Below are 19,439 nucleotides of genomic sequence, written 5' to 3' on the forward strand. Positions count from 1 at the left end.
TAATCCTTTATTCATCTCACAAGCGGAGAAATTTACAGTGTTACAGCAGCAAAGCAGGATAGCAGAAGAAAATCACACAGTGCAAAAAAATTAAAATAGATAAAAATATAAGTGCAGAAAAAAACATGCATCAAAAACAGTAATCAAGAGCTAGTACGAAAAAGAAATGTGCATCAATTTAAAGAGCTATTAAAAAACATGCCTCAGAAAGGAACAGTTGAAATGCCAGTAGCTTAAAGATGTAAGTCTGTGTAAACAGTATGAACACTATCATGCACACAGTGCACATAAGGATGGAATGTTATTGCACAGATTGTCCCATAAATAAATATTGCAATGCAATCAAATTTAAGAATAAAAATACAGATCAGGTGACATCTTATAACATTATTATTGCACAAGAAGTAGGAGTAAATTGTCCAGTTTGGTGTGTTTTATAATCTACTGGGAGCAGGCTTGGTTAAACAGTCTGACTGCAGCAGGAAGGAAGGACCTGTGGTATCTCTCCTTCAGACACCGCGGGTGGCGAAGCCAGTCACTGAAGGAGCTGCCCAGTTCTGTTACAGCACCATGCAAGGGGTGGGAGACGTTCTCCATGGGGGATGAGAGCTTCTTCATCATCCTCCTGTCTCCCACCACCTCCACAGGGTACAGGGGGCAGCCCAGGACAGAGCTGGCCTTCTTCACCACTGTGTATATATATATATATATATATATATATATATATATATATATATATATATATATATATATATATATATATATATATATATATATATATATATATTTAGGACCCCTTTCAATAATTGGCCATTCAAATCATCCTGACTTTTCTCCCCATATGATGAGCAAGTTTTCCTGGCCCTGGAAATCGCTGCTTTGTCATGTGTGCAGCAGTGTGTTTAGTCAACCATATAAAGTGTCCTCTGCGAGGTTACAACATCAATATATTTGGGCACTGTAAGTAGGGCAAAGGGTCAATGCTCTTTTGGCCAGGATGTTAACATTGCTGTTGTCAAGTTCTCTGTAATTGGACAGATCACAGATGAATTGATGATGGAAAGTAAAGTTACAATACAAAATAAAATTAATAAATGTATGTAATACTAGGCTATATAATGTCTAGAAAGGAGTGACGATTGAAAAATAAGGTAATATCTCATATTTCTTGACTTTTTGGAAACTTCATTATTAAGTATAAGTATTATTAGTATAAGTCAGGGGTTCTCAGATTTTTTCGACCATGGACCCCTTTCAGGTTTTTCCAAGGACCCTTCTTTATTGTAAAGTTGATGAGTATTATGTAAATATATTCATTTACTATGTAGTAGTCCAACGCTATAATTAGGCTAAATGTGTATGTTAGTTCCAAGGTGGTGTTTTTTCTTGTTTTGTTGTGACTATGAATATCATATCCGAGTTGATCTGTTGGCACAAAACTAAAGTGGGTGGGAATATTGGACCAAATAGTTGATTTTATTGGGGCAAGAGGACCCAGCTTTTTCAATGTTTACCTTTTACAATTTTCTTTGCAAATTATTCCGCGGACCCTTGGAGGTCCTGGGACCCCACTTTGAGAATCACTGCTATAAGTATTTCAAGCTACTCCTGCAGTCTAACATGTAAATAAAGATCTTCCATTTGATAAAGATTGTAATGTTTCAATTTATTTTTTGCTGCTTTTGTTGCTGAATATTAATTTAGCTCTGTACACGAACGTTTGTATAATAAAGAAAAAAAATGTTAAATGACCCGGAAGTAGGCGGGACTACCTTTATTCAGAACAAGAAGCTATCCGCCGCCATCCTCCCTGTGCTGCGGGCTTGGTAGCTGTCTATAGCCGATCATCATGGTCCAACTGGTGGGTTCCCTTCGGAAAGAGCTGGCTGACTCCCTTGCCACCTGTAAGGTGCTGGTGGTGGGAGCGGGAGGAATCGGCTGCGAGCTGCTGAAGAACCTCGTCCTCACCGGCTTCAAAAACCTCGACGTGGTCCGTAAGAGTTTGTTTGTGTTAGCTAGCTGCTATCATGTCTTTGTGTTGAGCATAGAGGTGTGCCGACTGTGGCTAATTCACTGAGAAGAGGCGTTTAAAGAAGCGAAGCGTACTGGTGTTTTGGTACGTTTCCTACAGTTTATGTGCATAAAAAGACACACAATACTTAGAGGAAGTGTTTATAAAATGAACACAGCAGAGACGATGAAGCTGCAGGGTTTGGCGCCATTATCACTGCTGTGTTTGCTGTATGACTACTTTGTAACGTGACCACTAGTTAGCCGGTTGAATGGCTTAACACGAGCCCACAACGCCTTCAGAGTTGCGTTACATTACACATACATTACCTTTTTTAAAACCCTGACGGCCTGAGAGGGTTTAGAGAGTCTCGTTCGATGCTTGGAGCTGAATGTTTGAAAGGATCCCAAAAAGGGCATATTGAGCTCAACTGCTCATTGAAGGATGCTGATGGACAATAACAATCTATTATTACCAGTAATTTCCTTCCCTTTAAATAGGTTACAGGAACTTCTGGAGACAAGTGTTTATTGTATATTTTAGGAGGAGGGTTAAAGGTGATGCTTGTGCCCATTATGTATTTATTGCAGCGTTGTCAAACTCAATTGTTTGGTCTCTGGGTAGGGATGCAATGATAATGGATCTTTACACCACACTGTCATTAGAAATAATCCAGAATGTACATTTATCTCTATTTATTCAAATTCATTATACTTGTTCACAGGAGACGGTGGCCGTAATTATTTTCGTCAACATCAATATGACTCAACACATGGATGTATAGCTTGTTAAATGTTTTAATTGAAATCATTTCACATAAAGTACAATGAGCACCCAATGTTACCACAAGAAAAATATGTTGCAATGTTTACAGTAACAAATCTGAACAAGTCAGTGCAAAGACCAATGTGTATTTGGGGCTTTTCTGATTTATTTTCATATTTCCTCATCAAGAACGCCATGATCACTGACAGACACAAACGTTCCTGTCACTGTGTGTGAGCAGCGCTGCAGACAGTTCAAAGAAACAAAAACAGAAAAAAAGACAGAGCACACTGAAACCCTTTTCACACATCAGAAAATCATCTACGGTTTGTGTGTACACAACAGCCACTTCTTCCCACCCCCCCCCCCCCTCCCAAATATTGAAATTACGATATACAGTGTGATTTTTTTTTTTGAAGTTCCCATCTTCAACAAACACAAGCAATACATTAATCAATATTATAATTAACTCAATATTAGATAGATCAACATTTCAAAACAAGTTTTTATTGTAAAGCCTGGCTTACTGTAGATGTTGCCGATAACATGTTCGAATAAAATAAGATGAGGCATGAATCAAAGAGAGTTTATTAATTACTTTTATTCACTTAAACCACATTTGTATATTGATTTTGTTTAACTTCCAACCTTGTAAGTTTTTAATAGTTGTCATGACAATATCATTTCAGTTCCCCACCAGCTTCTTGCACAGTCCTGTTGCTCTTAAACCTCTGTCATCTTTGGATGGCATTTCCTGAAAGAAATTAAAATAGTTTATTTAATAAAATGTAGGTTTTGTGATGGCAACCTTGCTTAAATATATGCAGAATATCTGTACAACTCTTTAAGTGTATTTATCAGAGCTGTAAATCCAAGCTTGGTCTTGTGAGGCATTGTATCACTTCCAATAAACTCCGTTATTAGGCGGAGTCATTTCTCCGTGCTTTTTTAAATTACCTTCATACAGAGTTATGCTAACAAACATGTAGGTCAGTGTCAGCTTACATGACACACTATTTGTCGGCATTTGCGTTGCATTGGCAGGTGGTCCTAATGTTGTGGTTGTCTATGGTCCCCTCTAAGATTGAAAAGGTTTAACATTGACGCATATTCAAATTCCATACTTCCATAATATTCTAACATTTAAAGTGTCACCGTCCAGCCCTTAAACATTAACATTAACAACACACTTTTTTCCTATTGATTTTTCAGATTGACTTGGACACAATTGATGTCAGCAACCTGAACCGTCAGTTCCTCTTCCAGAAGAAGCATGTTGGCAAATCTAAAGCACAGGTTAGTAAACATTGTGGATACAATCTTTGTGAATGCTGGCTCTTGGGCTGTTGATCGTGTATACTGAACTAAAACACCCCCACGTGCTTTCTGAAGACTTGTATATAGACATTGACTTTCCTGTTATTTTGAAGGTGGCCAAGGAGAGTGCCTTACGCTTTTGTCCCTCTGCAAATATCATTGCATACCATGACAGCATCATGAAGTAAGTTTCTTTTTGTGTTTTTAGGTTTCGTTTCTTTGATCAATTAAAAAGTTTGATTAGTTTCACAAGGAGTCTAGCTGGTTGTCCTTTTTGATTTGGAATAATTATGTTTCCCTAACAGCCCTGACTACAACGTGGAGTTCTTCAGAAAATTTGTGCTGGTGATGAACGCTCTGGATAACAGAGGTAGTTTAACTTCAAATAATGTCAGATTATCTTTACACCTCTTACTTCTCTCTTGGTAATGTGAAAAGAACGACTATCTGGAGAGCCGTTTATGAAGACACATGAACAATTAGCCAGCTAAAATACCAAATTAAAAACCTGTGGAATGCCGAATATCCAGAAATCTCTACAAGGATACTACATAAAATACTAGCTTCTAACAAAGACTGTTGTTCCTGTTTACTGTGTTGTAAAGTTAAGTGTAACCACACTATTAAGATCTGTCCTTCAGTAAGCACTTTGTGTTCTTGTGAAAGGGAGGCACAGAAAACTCCTTGAAGCAGATTCTTAGATTCTTTCTATTATTGATTTAGGAGTGAAAATAAATCTTAAAATATCGACAGAAGAGCCTATAATGTCAGAGCTTGTCTATAATACAGTTTTATTTTTGAAGCCCATGGATCTGTAACATTTCCATTTTTGAAGCTCACCTCTGTACATTAAAGACAGTGAAGACATAATACTCCATTTATTTCTCTGTAGCGGCACGTAACCATGTGAACAGGATGTGTTTGGCAGCAGACATCCCTCTGATCGAGAGTGGCACTGCTGGTTACTTGGGACAAGTGACGGTTATCAAGAAGGTTGGAATTGCATGTTTTTATTTTATTTCACTTTTTTTTTAGACATCAGTTGCAGTCATTTTTAGTCCCGCTGAAAATGTATGGTAGCTATAATTCCACCTCTGTTTTGTTGCGGCTGTCTCACGTCTTTTTGTTCTCCAGGGAATTACGGAATGTTACGAGTGCCAACCTAAGCCCACCCAGAAGACTTTCCCAGGATGCACCATCAGAAACACACCTTCAGAGCCCATTCATTGCATTGTCTGGGCCAAGTATCTCTTCAAGTTAGTCTCAATCTCATCTTTGCTTTAGCATTATTCATTCAGCTAATTATCCAATTAGATTTTGCACAGATCATGCAGATTTTTTGCAATGATGCAACAATCTGATCACCATATTGCATTGTTTTTCTGCCAACTGTAGTCAGCTATTTGGAGAAGAGGATGCGGATCAAGAGGTGTCCCCTGATACAGCAGACCCCGAGGCAGCTTGTAAGTTCGAGCTTGTTTTTGGCATTTTTTGTTGCAACTTTTTAACATCTTTCTCTCTCATTTGGTCATAAATTGTGTGATACATTGTTCTGTAAATACTTCTTGGGTAGTGCACTTTTGATTGAAAGGGTCCTATATTAAAGCCAGAGGAGGTGGGCAGTACGACTCATTGCTGCGCGTCTGTAGGCTTCTTCACAGGTTTCACTGTTGGCCGAGAGCTCAAGTACTGTAGTGTAGCTAGTAGAAGTGCAAACTCCACAAACTGAACTTAAAGAGCGACAGAATCTGCACATTGTGGATTGAACACAAAAGAAATTGTCAGCGGTAGACAGTTTATGACTATTTTCTCTCCAGGGAACCTTTAAAATCGGACTGCGTCTTATATACTGGTGTGATTTATATTTCGGATTTTATGGCAAGTGTCTCATACATTAATGAACTTTGTTACTGTAGAGCCTCTTTCAAACTTGTAGTGCACTACTGAAATTAAAAGTCACATATTTGACTCTTTTTTTTTTTTTTTTACCAGTTTTAATACGTGTCAGATGTCCCCAAAATGTGTCTTTGATGTTCCTTGCTAACAATCCACAAAGATCCTGTATTTGATCAAGCCTGAAGACCCCTCTTATTTCAGTTCTGCTCAGAACAGCCTTTATCTGTGTCTATAGCTTTAAATGTAAATGAGTTGTGTCCTACCACGCCCAACAAGAAGGCAGACTCCGAGGGTAGAACAAACACCTACCTGTGGGACGAGAGCTGCAGCTATTGAATATTGTAGTAACCGAGTATTCTATCGAATATCCCGATCAAGTAATCGAATAAATCATACTTTTGCTTAATTAAGGTTAAACTCGTCTCGGGTCGTCTCTACAAAGCTGCTTCTTTGCAGCTACCAGTAATGCCTGCTTGTGACAACCAACCACCTCTGCTCTACAGCTGCTGACGCTCACCATATTACTGACAGAGGCCCAAATTAACTTTTGGATTCACTGGTAGATGAAAAATACAGGCCAAACATGTTTTAATGGTTGAAATAACAAATAATGTTTTTGTGTCGCCTACACATCTGTTACTGTACATTTAATTGAGAAAGCATTACGTTCACGAATGCTTTCAAATCAATCACAGATTGAAGTCATAGATTCAATCATTTTATCAAATCAGGAAATTTTCTGCATTAACATTACAGACTAAAAGCTAAAATCCATCAGAGAATAATGTTTTTCCACGAAACAAGTTCTCTCTTGATTTAGGTTTACCAACATTAAGATATTTAATATAATCAGCCTGTTCATTATTAGACGTGCATCTCTGACTGGTGCATGTGCATTCAGTGCGCTCACAGACTGAGACTGTGAGAGGACGTTGCTATTGCTATGTTAGCTGCAGATACGCAGAGAGTGAACGGAGAAAAGCTGACCGTTTGACCGGATCACGTGTTCCCGACTCGGTCGTGTGGATCACGGATCAGCTGTGTACTGACTAAAAGTTAAAAGGGGCGTGCCGCGCTTGTGTGTGCGTCAGCACTCAAGTGTCTGTGTGTCAGACTCAGCGTGCAGCAGAGAGAGGAGCAGGTAGCTGCAGCTCCCTTAAACGTGTTTATTTAAAAAAAAAACTAATTGAGGCAACGGAAATTCCTCGAACAATTAAAACGAATTATTCGAGTTACTCGAGAAATGGCTCTAGCTCTATGTGGGACTGTCACCTACTTAGGGGAGGGCTTACGTCCCCTTGTGATGTCATGAAGGGATAATCTCCAAAGGGCCTGTTTTATTACATCAATTCTGAAAAGTGGAGCAGGCAAAAGACGAAGAGGCTTTTCTCGTAATTGGGGGTTTGTTGATATGCTAGGGATTCATTAGTGTCAGAAAAACATGGTAAAGTGTATACAGCATAATATTGCACCTTTTAACCAACAATTGTCTCGAAGGTTTGCAAGTGTAAATGCAAACTTTCAAATCTTTTAGTCCTCTTTTAGTTCGATAGTTGCTCATACATGAGGACAATTAAAAAAAACAGTGTCTTACCAGTCTTTTGTGGATAACAATAATGGAATAAATGGAAAGTTTTACAGATAAAACTTCAAGAGTACCTGTAAAAAATTGTGTATCCTGTCAACAGGGAAGCCTGAAGACACAGCTGCTCGAGCCACAGCCTCTGAAAAGGACGGGGACATCAAGCGAGTCTCCACCAAGGAATGGGCTCGCTCCACAGGATATGACCCAGAAAAACTCTTCAATAAGGTATAAATATTTCAAAACAGATGTTTGAGGCAGAAATTCAGATGCAGGAACTAAATGCAAGTGTAGGTGATGCAGTTTTCTTGTTTTGAAGTATCAAAGTAAAGGGCCCCTGCTGACTTTCAATCACCTGCTGATGAAGCTCTCTTGGCTTTGTTTGCTGTTGCTGCAAGAGAAGGTTGAAGATCAAAGTTGACTTTTTCATGTCAACAATGTCCAATGTTTGTTTACATAATGAGAGTTATCTCGAGAATGTTCTTTTACAGACTGATCAGCTAAATTTGGTATAGTTTGTACAAAGTTGAATTGGCCCCAAACACACAGACTTCAAAATCTTTAATAAGATACAATCCAGAACTTTTCTTTATTTTATTTTATGTATTCTATTTTTATTAGGTTTCCTTACTTAAGATAGGCTGAAGCATCTAGTAAAAATTGAAACCAGTTATCATGAATACAAAAACATTTACAATATACACAGTCACTCGTCTGTAAATGTCTTATGTGTTTTGTTAGAAACAAGTAGAAATGACAAATGGCAACCAGGATATCATACAGGATTAATGAGCTTGTCTGTTATACATAACATCTTCACAGCTATTTCAGACTGTGTAGCAAGGTTAATGAAAAGTTAGCAGTAGACATGCAAATATCTGTTTAAAGAGATGAACAGATTCCAGCGGGTGTGGTTTGTTGGTTTTGGCTCTTTCTACAGACTGTTTTACTGCTTACACTAAAGCTTGCTGATGCCTGTTTTGTCCAGAATACACATTTGAAGGATGTTGGAAGGAGCTTCTTAACATTTTAAACGCATGCGATTGGCCCTGGCCAGCTTGCTGTAGGGCAGAGACAAACTGGTCTTTGATATTGTTATCTCCTAGGTAACAGGACCCCTGTACAGCAGCACCAATTCATAACAATGTTTCAAGAAATCCATAATTATTTACAGCATTATGATTACATCACAGACGCACACTGTTCTGATTTCCCTTGACACACTCATGTATTTCCAGCTTTTCAAAGATGACATCATGTACTTGCTGACCATGGACAAACTTTGGAAAAAGAGGAAAGCCCCAACTCCTCTGGACTGGAAGCAGCTAGAGAACTCTGGTATGTTTGTTTTTAAAGATCCTTAGCTTCAGATAGCTTTGCTCTGATCATCATTTGCTTGAAAGTTTTCTTCATGTGATGCAAAAAGCGTCATATTGCATCACATGAAGAAAACTTCCAGGCAAAGAAAAACATATTTTTCTTGTCTCAGGGCAAAATTAGGTTTGGATTCACAACCATTCAACACTACTACCATGTTTCTAATGATACAAAGCTTCATGCAAATGGGTTAAGTATCCCTTTAAGCAGGTGATCATGGTGTAGTGGCTGATGAGGTTTATATTCTGATAGAAAAATATCCTTACTCAACTGTGCTCTGATGGCCAGTAGGAGAATTGCATTTGTAAAGTTACTCTTACAAACTAAAACCATTGTGTGCAGTTTGTTAATGAAGTGACAGGATGCTTTAATTTTTAAAAGCAATATGTTGGCTAAACTAACTGAAGCTTTTAAGAAGTCTTTTTTTCCTAATAATAACAGTATAAATAAATATATTTGGCACTAATTGACTTTTGGATCATTGTTGTTCCCTCTTGAAATCTTTTTTTTGCTCACCCAGCTACCTGTATCTTTTTTTAATGTATTAGTTTGTGCTCTCGGGAATCACTCTGTTAAATGCATTATAAATTATTCAGTTATAAAGAGGGCCATCAGTATTGTAACAAGTTTGCATCCCTGTGTTTAATGTCTTTGCCTTTTTCTGTCCGGAGTTTTTTTGTTTTCTCAATGATCATATTTATCTGTCGTGTCTCAGCGTGTCCTCAAGAGGAGTCTCCAGTTTCTGGTTTGAAGGACCAGCAGGTTCTGGGTGTTTGGGGTCACTGCCAGCTGTTTCAGCACAGCGTGGAGACCCTCCGCTCACAGCTCATCGAGAAGGGAGAAGGAGCAGAGCTAGTTTGGGACAAGGTAAAATACAAACTGTAACAAAGGGAATATGTGAACTCTTACAATAAAAAGGTTTCGAAGAATCAAAACTGGACCCCTGGATCCAAGGAACTACCAACGGGGGAGGGGGGGGGGGGAAGTAATAACTAATAACTTTTTTCTTCTTGTAAAACCGATCCCACAGACCTGAACACCATACAAGGCTTAAAGGATTTTCAGAGAAAGAAAGTACTTTTTTAATGCATGAAATGTGTCTTTATGGGGGTATTAGATTATTAGATATCAGTGGAAAAAGTGTGAACAGATGTTTGAGACACATGTGTATCGCTAAGGTACTGAGATACTGATCTTTATAACAATCAGGAAGTGCTTGTACTCTGTCTCTTCAGCACATACACTTTACTGTCTCCTCTTCCAGGATGACCCTCCAGCCATGGATTTTGTTACTGCTGCAGCAAACTTGCGTATGCACATCTTCAGTATGAACATGAAGAGTCGTTTTGATGTGAAGTGTAAGTTTGTCGTCTAAAGTCTTTTTAAAATCAGAATGTCTAAAGTAGACACAAAATAATTTTAGGTTTGCTGTTCACGTCTGAATAAAGGATCCTCATTGGCATTGATTCATTTGTTTTTCAGCCATGGCAGGTAATATTATACCGGCCATTGCTACAACCAATGCTGTGATCGCAGGACTCATCGTGCTGGAGGGATTGAAGATCCTTTCTGGGGAAATGGAATCCTGTCGTACAGTGAGTTCAACGAGCCATGGTCACCGATGTTGATGGTTGCTATGACTGCTTAAATGAATCCAGGCCGTCGTGTTTGATCAGTTATTCACAGTCGAATAATCTTTAGAAACTATTTAATGTTTTCTGTTCTACTTGCATTGGCAGTGTGGATTACATTTGGATATAAAATTGTTGCATGATTTCACCAGTAGATTTTCTAATCTGTTTGGAAGTAACTGGAGAATATTAAATATTTGATGTGAATTTGTTCTCAATCGCTGATGTTGGACGTGCTTTAGGTTTACGGAGGGTGCTTCTGCAAAACATGTAGAAGTGCTTCCATTTTATGGTTAAAACACAGGCCACAATATAATACGCTTTTACATTTTCGCTATTTTATCCACCTGAGAGAACAATGCCACCTGTGGTTCATTTGAACTGTGGCAAAAAAATGTCACACTTCAAGACACACACACATTCAGGACATCCATCGTCTACATACAGTAATTAAGGTGTGTGATGCCATTTCCTATTTAATACAATTATACTTTTGTCATTGCTTGAAAAGACTGGAACAAGTTCCAGTGTCTTTCAGAACCTCCTCCTTTCCAGTTGTTTCCATGGGTCATATATAAAAATGACTCTTCCTCCACACTCTGCTCATGTAGGGCTGGGAATCAGTGGGTGTCTCAGGATTCAATGTAATTTTGATCTTTGGGGTCATGAGTTGATTGCGACCTCAGGTTTGGGCTTCACAGCTGCCATGGTAACGCCTTCTGATTACAACCAACCACCCACCATTATACTCACAGGGTCCGAAATTAACTTTTTGACTTTCCAAGGTGGCGGGTAGATGAAAAAATTCACCGGCCAAACGTGTTTTATACCAGCCTAAATGACAAATAGCGTTAGTGTTTATGTGTCACATACATGTATGTTGCTGTACATCTTTCTCATTCAACTTGAGAAAGCGTTATGTTGTCTTGAATCAATCACAGATTTAAGTCACAGATTCAATCATTTTATCAGATCAGGAAATTGAAAAATTTAGAAAACATATGGATTCGTATGGATCTCGGATCAACTGTGTGCTGATGCACAAAAAGTTAAAAGGGGCCGTGCGAGTGTGCATGTACGTGTGTGCATGTACGTGTGTGCATTAGCGCTGAAGTGTCTGTTGGTGTGTCAGACTCTGTGTGCAGCAGAGAGAGGAGCAGGTACATGAAGTGCTCTTAATACTCGGAGCATAGTTTTGATGATTTTATGGTTAAACATTTACACGCCCTGTGGCAGATAGCCCTCTGAAAATAACTCACCAAATGGAAAATTTACCCACATTTGGCGCTTGGCTGATGTTGATTTCAGACCCTGTTACTGTGATTCATTTTTTTAAAGTATCGATGTAATCAATTTTTAACTGCCTTGCGACTAATCCCTACATCCCTTATCTACTCCCACGTGCTCCATTATAGAAAAGTATAAATACAATTCATTCACCATCCAAATTGTGGATTTTGTGATCTGTTGAACCATTTTTAGTATAAGAAATGAGAAATTTAAACGGAGGCAGAGGTTGCATTATACTTTCTTGCTGCCTTGTCATTTTGAGTCAATAAATTGTTCCTGCCAATGCTGTTTCTTCTTTCTTTCTTCTTTTCTTTTTTTTTTTTCCTTCTCTAGATCTTCCTTAACAAGTGTCCCAATCTTCGAAAGAAGCTGCTGGTCCCATGTGTACTTGACCCTCCCAGTAATAACTGCTATGTCTGTGCCAGCAAACCTGAAGTCACTGTCAGACTTGATGTCCAGAAAACCACGGTCCTTTCCCTGCAGGACAGGGTGAGTTCATTGTTTCTAAAATATACACTATCCAGAGCCAGGGATATGGATGTTTGGCTCGTTCATTTCCAAAAATAATATGCAGATCTGAACTGACTGCAACTCCCTAGGCCCTTGCTGGGAGAGTAGTTTTTGACTTTGATTTAGCAATTCCAAGTAGGGTACTTAGCCTGAATAGGCTATATGTATCATATATACTTTAATACAACACAAGTACATAAAGGAATGGGATTGTCCTTGGGTTCTTTTTTTACCTTAATGATGACCTACAGGACTTTAATTATCCATGATGTTCATCTGAACTCAACTTGCTGATTTCAAAAGAACTGGAGTGAGCCATCTTGGCTTTTTTCTGTTTAATCACAGTGATGTGAACATACTCCAGCTTATCATAACAAGCATTCATTAAATGATTGTTTTTTCTTTTTTCTTAATTAACCAGATCCTAAAGGAGAGGTTTGGCATGGTGGCTCCAGATGTTCAGATAGAGGATGGAAAAGGGACCATCCTTATCTCCTCAGAGGAAGGAGAGACTGAATGTAAGAAAGAAGGGGTAGACGGCACAGTATTCAAACGCAAGTGTTGGAGTACTTGGAGAAAAGGAGCCAGAATGGGGAAGAGGTGGCCAAATGACAAAAAAAAAAGTTAGGAATGGCAATTGAACAAAAAATAGACTAGTTTCAATGAGATTTACTTTGAGAATGAAAATAAAGATCAGTGATTTGTCATTTGGACATTAAAGGCTGACATCTTGACGCAGCTGTAAACTTTTCTTTTTTTTTTAAAGGTTTATTTTTGGCCTTTTTGCCTTTATTGATAGGACAGTGGATAGAGTCGGAAACAGGGAGAGAGTGGGGAGAGACATGCGGGAAAGTGGCCACAGGCTGGACGCGAACCCGGGCCGCCCGCGCGAGGAGCAATGCCTCGCAACATGGTGCGCGCGCTGCCGCTGCGCTATCGGCGCCACCGACGCAGCTGTAAACTTTGCTTAAACTTTAACTTGTGTAGCACTGACAACAAAGGCTGTCAGAATAAATGCAAACAGTATTGTGATTCATTAAGGTCTCAAATAAGTATATACCGTAAATTCCGGACTATTGAGCGCACCTGGATATAAGCCGCACCGGCTAAAAATAAGTAAATAAATGTATTTGTACATTTATAAGCCTCACTTGATTATAAGCCGCAGGTGTCCACATTGTAAAAGAGCTATTTACACAGAAAGACGTGACACAAAAACATTGTTTTAACATTTAATTAAATATGTAGGCTACCTGTAACATCTGCAAATACAAAGCCTACTGGAAATCCTTTATCGAACAGTGTCTCTAACACGGCTACTGAAAAAGATTACCGTAATACATTTCTCAAGAAAAAGTCCATCCATTCACTGCCTCAGAATGACTTCATTACTCACTTCCTCAGTCTCTTTTTCGTTGTCGCTGTCAGTGTCATCTTAACGTGCAGCAGCTCTGTTAGCTTCTTTGACAGCCAGGTCGATAGCCTTTAACATGAAAGCTGCATCATATGCATTTCTCCATGTGTTTTCCATGATGAGTGTGCGTGCATGAAGCGCAAAATGACTGATATTAAGATCCGACGTGACAAGGTGAAATGTTTTTGCGGCAGAAGCTCATTGTCCCCCAACAAAAATCCATAAATAAGCTGCATCCTTGTAAAAGCTGCAGTGTTCAAAACGTGACAAAAAGGTAGCGGCTTATAGTCCGGAATTTACGGTGTATATATATTGTTAACAAGATCTATTTTTTCTCTTTTGCCGCACTGTGGGTAAGCCTGCGTTGCATCTTCTGCAGTCCTAAGCGACTATGTTGATGAGGGAAATGAATATCCACCGTGTGAGATCAAACATTTGACTTTTTTAACTGTTTCCTTTATCTTTTTCATTACGTTTTCATTTCCATAACAAGTTCCTTATTTAGTATTTTAGTTAATGTCATAACCTTCAGTCTACCCTATATTTTAAACAGGGTTTCATTCAAACAGAAAGTGTTGAAACAGTGAAACGATTTAAAAAAAACTGTTAAATGCAAATGAATGGCATTTCAAATGTGCGATTAAAAATGTTATACATCTGAATTAACTATTGAAATTAACACTAAATTCAAAAAAAAGATTTTGATCTTTGACTCTGAAAACATCTGTCATTTACAGCCAACAACAGCAAACATCTCTTTGATTTCGGTATCCGTAACGGAAGCCGCCTCCAAGTTGATGACTTTCTCCAAGACTATACACTCCTCATTAATGTCCTTCACAGGTAGGTTTCTGTTTGTTTATCGCTATATATGAATGGTAATGCTTCTTATACATCTTTTAGATTTAGTTTTGATAGGGACTCAATTAAACATAATGCAATTGCTTAATGTGTTCTCATCCGCAGTGAGGAACTGGAGAAGGATGTAGAATTTGAGGTAGTTGGTGAGGCTCCAGATAAAGCTCCTTCTCCTCAGCCAAACAAGGAAGAGGCTACCAGTATTACCAATGGCAACAAGGACTCTGCACAGCCATCCACCTCTTCAAAAGGTCAGCAGAAATTCTTCTTCACAACACTATGTTTCTGTTTTAGTTTCTCAGTTCTAATATACTAAGCCACAGTGGTTGTCCTATTGAATTATTCAGGGATGGAAGCAAGTTTAAAAAGGGAAACTTGTAGTTTGAAGCTAAAATCTGCAATTCAGGCCAACTGTTTTTCGGCTTCATGTCTATGAAGTCACCAGGTGATACATTGAACATGTTGATGAAAGGTGAAAAGCCTCTCATCCATTAAGCTTTTTTCCCCCAAATAGGACACATGCCTTTGATAACTCCAACAAAGTTATGTTGCTTCCTGATTTTAACTTTGACTTATATTTGGGTTATGTGGACCGGCTCTTGTATTGTATGAAGGCAAATCAGTAATCACCTCTCTTTAACCTCCTTTGTCCAATGCCCCTCAGCTCCAGCAGAGGATGACGACTTAATGATCGTTGACTCTGATGAGGAAGGTGCACCATCTGGCTCTGCTGCAGCAGCGCCTTGCAGTGCAAAGAGGAAGCACTCAGATGCAGAGTTTGGTGAGGGCTCCACCAAGCGCCCTAGGATGAACCGATCAAGTGAAGCAACATCCCCTTCCAACAATGACGACAGTGACATTATTGCTCTGGACTAACCCATCCTCTCTGGTCCTCTGTGGCACTGGAAACTCTTTGAACACTCGTCATTTTGGCTCATGACTGACGGTTGCTGTCAATAAAGCACCTCTGATATGAAGAACAGTTACCCTGGTTAGTCATTGATTGATTCCCTCTCTAAAATGTTAGTGTTTACATAGGTTCCTTTGCTCTGTAATACTGTAAATAGATTCTACTTTTGAGAAATACATAAAACTTGTTATTCTTTTTCATTTCTGGTCCCTATATAAATGCTTCTCTTGATGGTAAAGTGCTTTTGTAGTCATTTTTATAAATGTAACAGTATCTCACGCAACACAAGTCGAGGTGTTTTTGTGCTCTGTCAGGTTCAAAAAATGTAAATACCAAAAACATGTTACCTGGTTTTTATATCGAACTTGTTGTGAAGGGACAGTCACAGTCTAGCTGGTGTGCTTGCCTGTATGTATTGTTGAAGTTATCAGGTTATTGAAGCACAGCAATTTTTGTGCAATTGGGCGTTAGTTTTCTACCTCTTTTATGGAACTAACATGTTTTAGTTGCAAAGATGTTGCCATGCCCTACATAACACCACAGTGAGGCATTCAAAACTGGTTACTAAGAAGTACTATGGAGCATTGCAGTGGCTCCTTTTTGAAACTTTACATTGTAACATTAATACCTAATTCACACATACTCTGTGCGGTCCGTCAGCTGCCACTCTAGTCAATTATTGTGTTCACACAGTGGGCGCTGCGGTCCGTCTCTGGATCGTGCCACTAGCACCATGTCATCCATCCGTTTCAAATGTGCTGCAAGTCTATTATGAACGAAGTACGCTGCAGACATGCAGTAAGCGAGACAAAATATCACAACCTGGGCAGGAAGTCAGACAAGGAAACGCGCTCAGCATACAGTCAATTTAAAGTTAAAACACAAAACACAGACCTGCGATCTATTTTCCCTACTTTGTCTAATGTGAAAACAGGCACGAAACGAACAACAAATCTTCCTCAGAAAGACAGAAATGTTGTCTGCATGCTATTCTTGTTATTCCCGTGTGATCTTGTAGTTCTCCCGTGATGTGTGCAGCTGATTATGGGTGTGCTTCGCTGACATCCCGGGAACGGATCCCGTGTGAAACGGTTGCACAGACGAATCACGGCGTGCACAGAGTATGTATGAATGAAGCGTAAGGCAAAGCATAAGCAGCTTTAAACCAGGCTAGTCTTAGTTTAATGTCAATATGGTACAGTTGCTTCTGAGTTACTTTCTTTTTTTTCTTTTTTTTTTATAAAGAGGTCAACCATTTTTGATGCGTAAAGAGATATTTCAGACAGAACCAGAGATTCATGCATATTCATTCATATTCAAGCTTTTTTTTTTTTCAATGGTAGTAGGAATCTGTATTAAAATAATGCAACAAGAGCCACTGGCAAAAAGTATGGAAGTTTTGCTTCTGCTGCCCTCTCTCGTGTAAGCCGTGTTAGTAAAAAACGTTTCATTTGGAACTGACTTGTTGGAAGCATATGAGTGCCCTGATTGACTAATTGGATAAACATAATAAATTTAACAAAGCTAAAGACTTCTTGTGACTCTTCTTTATTTTTTCTTTGTCAAAGGTGCTAAGTTAAAGGTGTTAAAAAAGTATTTTTATACATAATCTGATTGTTTGTTGGAGATGTTTTTACCATAGTTTTTAAACTTACTTAGTCAGACATGGGAGGAGTTGTTCTTTGGGGTTGCAACAGTCCAATTTCATTATTATATACTATTTAAAATGAAGAGTCACCCCATTGCTGAAAAACAGGATGACCCAAACTTTATAATAAGCTTGCTGATATGCAGTTACGATAACAGTATTACTAAACAAAGTATGGTTTTACAATTACCCGAAGCCAACTACCAACTGGTTTAAATCACAAGAAAAAAGGTTTAAATCACAATTACAATCACTTAAAAAACAAAAACAGCAGGACTTAATTTTAATTTGTAAGCCAACAACCGTATATCATAATGTATTAATCAGCACTAAATGACAAAAAAAGGAACAAGCTAAATGTAAACATACTGAACAATTGAACTTTTAATTTCTGAACACAATGTTTAAAACATCCCAGGTGCTTTAAAAAATCCTTCTTTCCATTGACTCCCTGAAAATACACCTATAAGATAATATTTTGTTGATCCTCAGAGGAGAATTGGGGCAATGCTGGAACACAAAGACAAGACAATGTCTGGCAGTAGACTTTAGTCAAACATTTCCCCTCTTAATTTTGCCACTTGAAAGGAGAATTATTACAGACTTGCACACATCGTTAATAATAACTTCTTCTTGACCTCATCGACTAATCTTTTCTGAATTTAGAGTATTTGGACTGACCATTGTCTTCCATGTCTCTGTTTCTAGGTAGTATGAACTACATTTATTACCACAAAAAATATCTTCCAACCTTCAGCAATGGCAGAAGATTTATTTGAGATTAAAGACACAAAAATAATTAGTATAAACTGCCAATAAACTTTGTGACACAAGTATCTCTACCCATACAAAAATGTAAAAATAATCAGTCCCAATTAAGATTCCTTTTCTCAAATTTATCTTAATACTTTTCCAATGTCCGAACACAATCTTAATATTGATTAAAGCACTACACAAGTCCATTTACAGTTGTGGTTAAGGAAGGACAAATCATCGTGTTTCAAATCAAACTGACAATGGCAAACTTGAAATAAAGGAACAAACTATTACATGTCCAAGGATCTTGTTTTATTATGTCAGAGTTTTAGTTTTCAGGGATACAAGTTATTCATGATAAAGTGCAGAGCTGACATGACTGACAGGTGGGCCCTGTGTAGCAGCTTTTTAGGAGACTTAAGACCTACCTGTCCTGTTAAGGTTCAGACACTTTCCAGCATGGCAGCCACCATTGACAGGATTAAAAAAAAACTACAATGACAACAATCAGGCTTCATTCAGTATTACCTACAGTCCATGGCGCCAACCCAACAGTTAGATCCTGTGAAAGTTGTATGGAGACTTTAACTTTTCAGGCCTGGGAAATATGAAATGTAGCTATGTCTGAGTCATGCTAGTGCACAGCAATTCCTGGTCCCTTTCCGAATGTGAACATTTCTTTATTGTCTCCATTGTTAACTACACTCACATTCTAGTTCATGAAATGCATGACTCTTAACTTTTTACCAAAAATATCTGCACCACCAATGAACTCCCTATTTAGGGGCATTCCAACACAAAACTGGCATTCTTTGTATATTTTTAGTACTATAAACCACATTTGTTTTAGTACACAGTAATGACTTGTTTGTAGGTGGGGCAAACCCTTAGTGGCCAAAGTTACAATCATCAATCAATTAATTAATCTTTATTTGTAGCGCCAGTTCATGACAAATGTTATCTTAAGACAACTCCAAAGAGCTCGTAAAGATCTTAGTCATTGTTATATTACAAAGACCCAACATTAATCCATCATGAGCACAGCACTAAGCAACATTTATCAAAGTTACAGTAGCAAAAACAAACTTTGAAATCTTGGGCAAACCAGGCTCATAAATAACAGCCATCTGCCCTAAACTGTAGTGGGCTTGTAAAGTGGTATAGAAGGAGATGTAGGAACAAGGATAGGGACAAACAGAGCAGCAACAACAATGAATGAAATAGATGTACGATGTTGTTAATGGTAAATGTGTGTATTAGCAGTAAACACTAAGTATGTTAATTATAGCAGTTAAAGTTGAGCAGCTCTACTCACTTTATTATGTATGTTAACGCTAGAACACTAACACTTAAATTACTAACACCATCACTAATGCTGGGTGATTTTTACCTGATATATCTCAAATAAAAAATACTTGTCATCAAAATATATCAAAATATGACAATACATAATTAAATTGAATGGTGTCCTTCT

At 38.3% G+C, this 19,439-nt stretch overlaps 1 protein-coding gene across 1 annotated transcript; it reads left to right on the forward strand.

Moving 5' to 3' along the window:
- Nucleotides 1-1,763: 1,763 nt before the first annotated feature.
- On the forward strand, nt 1,764-17,090 carry uba2 (ubiquitin-like modifier activating enzyme 2). The gene is made up of 17 exons (XM_079346207.1): nt 1,764-1,990; nt 3,989-4,072; nt 4,207-4,277; nt 4,399-4,463; nt 4,986-5,086; nt 5,228-5,349; nt 5,489-5,556; nt 7,678-7,799; nt 8,810-8,909; nt 9,664-9,815; nt 10,213-10,306; nt 10,431-10,543; nt 12,203-12,358; nt 12,801-12,897; nt 14,531-14,636; nt 14,760-14,902; nt 15,316-17,090. Exons 1-17 carry the CDS (start codon nt 1,850-1,852, stop codon nt 15,525-15,527), a joined length of 1,947 nt encoding a protein of 648 aa, XP_079202333.1. The 5' UTR covers nt 1,764-1,849; the 3' UTR covers nt 15,528-17,090.
- Nucleotides 17,091-19,439: the final 2,349 nt, after the last annotated feature.

The sequence above is a fragment of the Symphodus melops genome (assembly GCF_947650265.1).
Source record: "Symphodus melops genome assembly, chromosome: 6".
NCBI lineage: Eukaryota > Metazoa > Chordata > Actinopteri > Labriformes > Labridae > Symphodus > Symphodus melops.

Coding starts and splice junctions, on each gene's coding strand:
- uba2 (XM_079346207.1), top strand. CDS start 1,850: ATGGTCCAACTGGTGGGTTCCCTTCGGAAAGAGCTGGCTGACTCCCTT. Junction 10,307..10,430: donor GAGTCGTTTTGATGTGAAGT/GTAAGTTTGTCG, acceptor TTTGTTTTTCAG/CCATGGCAGGTAATATTATA. Junction 12,898..14,530: donor AGAGGAAGGAGAGACTGAAT/GTAAGAAAGAAG, acceptor TGTCATTTACAG/CCAACAACAGCAAACATCTC.